We start from the raw sequence: 2,195 nt of genomic DNA on the forward strand, positions 1-2,195 counted from the left end.
TAGAAATGGAATGTTTGAGTTATAAAGCAAGGCTCGATTGGGTATACAATTCAGAAGGCTGGACTGTTGTTCAACATTAAAACAGGGATGTATCTGAATGAAAAGAGATTGTTGTGATCTTAGCTCCTGGGATGTAAAAACCATCAGGACTTTTTCACCCTGAGAAATGAGCAGGCATCAAACATGGTGTACAGTTTGAAATAATGTATTCCAAAAACATTTCACAAGTGCAAACCTTCTCAACACACAACAGAACAGGATATTCTGAGTGAGAACTTGGGCTGATATTCACCTAGCATGGTAAAAAAAAAGTTTTGGCTTAAATGCTTTTTTGAAACAAAGTCAATATCAAAATGAAGGGATATTTTATCATCTTCTCCATCTCTCCCCTGAATTTGGTTTGTGTTGCTGCATAAATACACGTGTTTGTGCAGGAACTCAAATACATAAGAATATAACCAGTTTCAGTGGCAATGTATGTAGGAGCTGTATAATCACCTCGGTAATACACTGTTGTTGTGAGTTTACTGGTTAAAAAGTTAACGATGGCTGTTAGCCACAGCAGGAGAAAACTGCTTGATATACTGAACAGTAAAACTATGGATTTCCTTCTGCTTTTCATCTCTGGGTCAGTGCTATTCTCATTGCTGAGACCCCGCAGTTGCTTGCGAGCTCTGCTGGCTACTAAAATACGCCTGATTGTCAAAGAGTTAAACAGTAATATCAAACAAAAAGGCAGCCATGCAGCTAAAATACTTTTCACCCAGGAGTACGCCTGACCTGCAGCTGATGCATAAAAGGCCACATTGGATTGACAACCCCAAAGAGTGTTGAAAATTATTTGCTCAGGGTCATATGCAAACCAGAAGGGTATGTTCTGCAAAGAAATCAGGGCAGAGAATGTGATCATAATGAAAGTGGCTGTTCTTACTGTGCAATAGGATGATTTAAACTTCTGACAACACATAGTTACAAAACGGTCAATTGTGAAGAAAACAGTAAACCATACAGACATATCCAATGTGGCAGGATTGACACACAGGATGAACTTACAAACAAGAGTGTAGGACAGAAATGAATTTGGAAAGTGATAACTCAAAATGTGATATACAATGACATTGAAAAATATGACCAGGAAGTCTGCTGTTGCCATGGCGATCATGTAAACTGAGATACATTTAGAAAGTCCACAATTTCCTCTGGAGAGAATGATGATGGCCAGTAAGTTTGCTGTGAAGTGGAGACAAGAGAGGTTATAAAGCGGGACTCTATTAAAAATCAAATCACAGTAAATATTTGGGATATATTCAAATTTGACATTATGCAGAGCTTGCCACAGATTTGTTTTCATGAGATAAATCAATGTGACTGACAAATTGTCTACAGGGGAAAAATTGCTGAGGATTTAATATTTGTGTTGTTTCAACTAACTTTACATAGACATTGCCATAAATTAGATATAACATCCAGATGATTGTTGAACATGTGTATATTCTAGTAAAATGTTCAGTTTCATCACAAGCATTGGATTAATGTCTGAATATTTGATTTTTTGCTGATACTCACCCTGGAGGAACTATTCAGTAAACATGCAGTACCAACTCCATATTCCCCAATTCCTTCTGGTGGATAAGCAGCTATACAATGAGGACTATTCCTGAAAGCTGTTACCTGAGCACCATGATATTCATTCTGATGAAAAAAAATGTCTTACCAGGAATGCCAAAGGCTGCAATAACAGGATAGTAAATGTTCTTTATGTGGAGAATTATTACCATTCTTTTATGAATAATGAGCAAATTCCCTCAACTTTTCTGGTTTCAAGTGAAATGCATCTGAGATCCTTAATTTCACCTCCTTTATAGATTGAGCCATGTCCCCGAGAGTAAATGAGGTCATACAATAGCGGTGTAAAAACAATTCTTTGCAGTCCTTTTACAAACAAGGGATTATTTTCTACCCCAGTACAACTGGGTCATCAGGGGATAGTTACAAAGCTCAGGCCAGGAATTTCCAAATATTAAAACTGGTGAAAGGAAGATGATCCCAGAGGAGAAACACTCTGGATATATTTTGTGAAGATAGGGCAGATCACTTCTTTAGATTTGCTGTTGTGTAACCGTATTAATTAAAGAAAACCTTCAATAAGTCGCTATTTAATAATGTTATTTAGTCCAAGAATGACAATGTAATGG

General features: G+C 37.0%; 1 protein-coding gene across 1 annotated transcript; it reads right to left on the reverse strand.

Moving 5' to 3' along the window:
• Positions 1-298: 298 nt before the first annotated feature.
• On the reverse strand, positions 299-1,817 carry LOC125449498 (probable G-protein coupled receptor 139). The gene is made up of 2 exons (XM_048525302.1): positions 1,715-1,817; positions 299-1,230 (listed from the first exon to the last, which is right to left on the reverse strand). Exons 1-2 carry the CDS (start codon positions 1,776-1,778, stop codon positions 320-322), a joined length of 975 nt encoding a protein of 324 aa, XP_048381259.1. The 5' UTR covers positions 1,779-1,817; the 3' UTR covers positions 299-319.
• Between the last annotated feature and the right edge of the window lie 378 nt (positions 1,818-2,195).

The sequence above is a fragment of the Stegostoma tigrinum genome, chromosome 46, assembly GCF_030684315.1.
Source record: "Stegostoma tigrinum isolate sSteTig4 chromosome 46, sSteTig4.hap1, whole genome shotgun sequence".
NCBI classification, from domain to species: domain Eukaryota; kingdom Metazoa; phylum Chordata; class Chondrichthyes; order Orectolobiformes; family Stegostomatidae; genus Stegostoma; species Stegostoma tigrinum.

Bases quoted from the DNA above. Each gene is read 5' to 3' on its own strand.
- LOC125449498 (XM_048525302.1), bottom strand. From the start codon at position 1,778: ATGGTAATAATTCTCCACATAAAGAACATTTACTATCCTGTTATTGCA. The intron at 1,231-1,714 runs GTAAGACATTTT...TCCACTTCACAG, and splicing joins TGCAGCCTTTGGCATTCCTG to CAAACTTACTGGCCATCATC.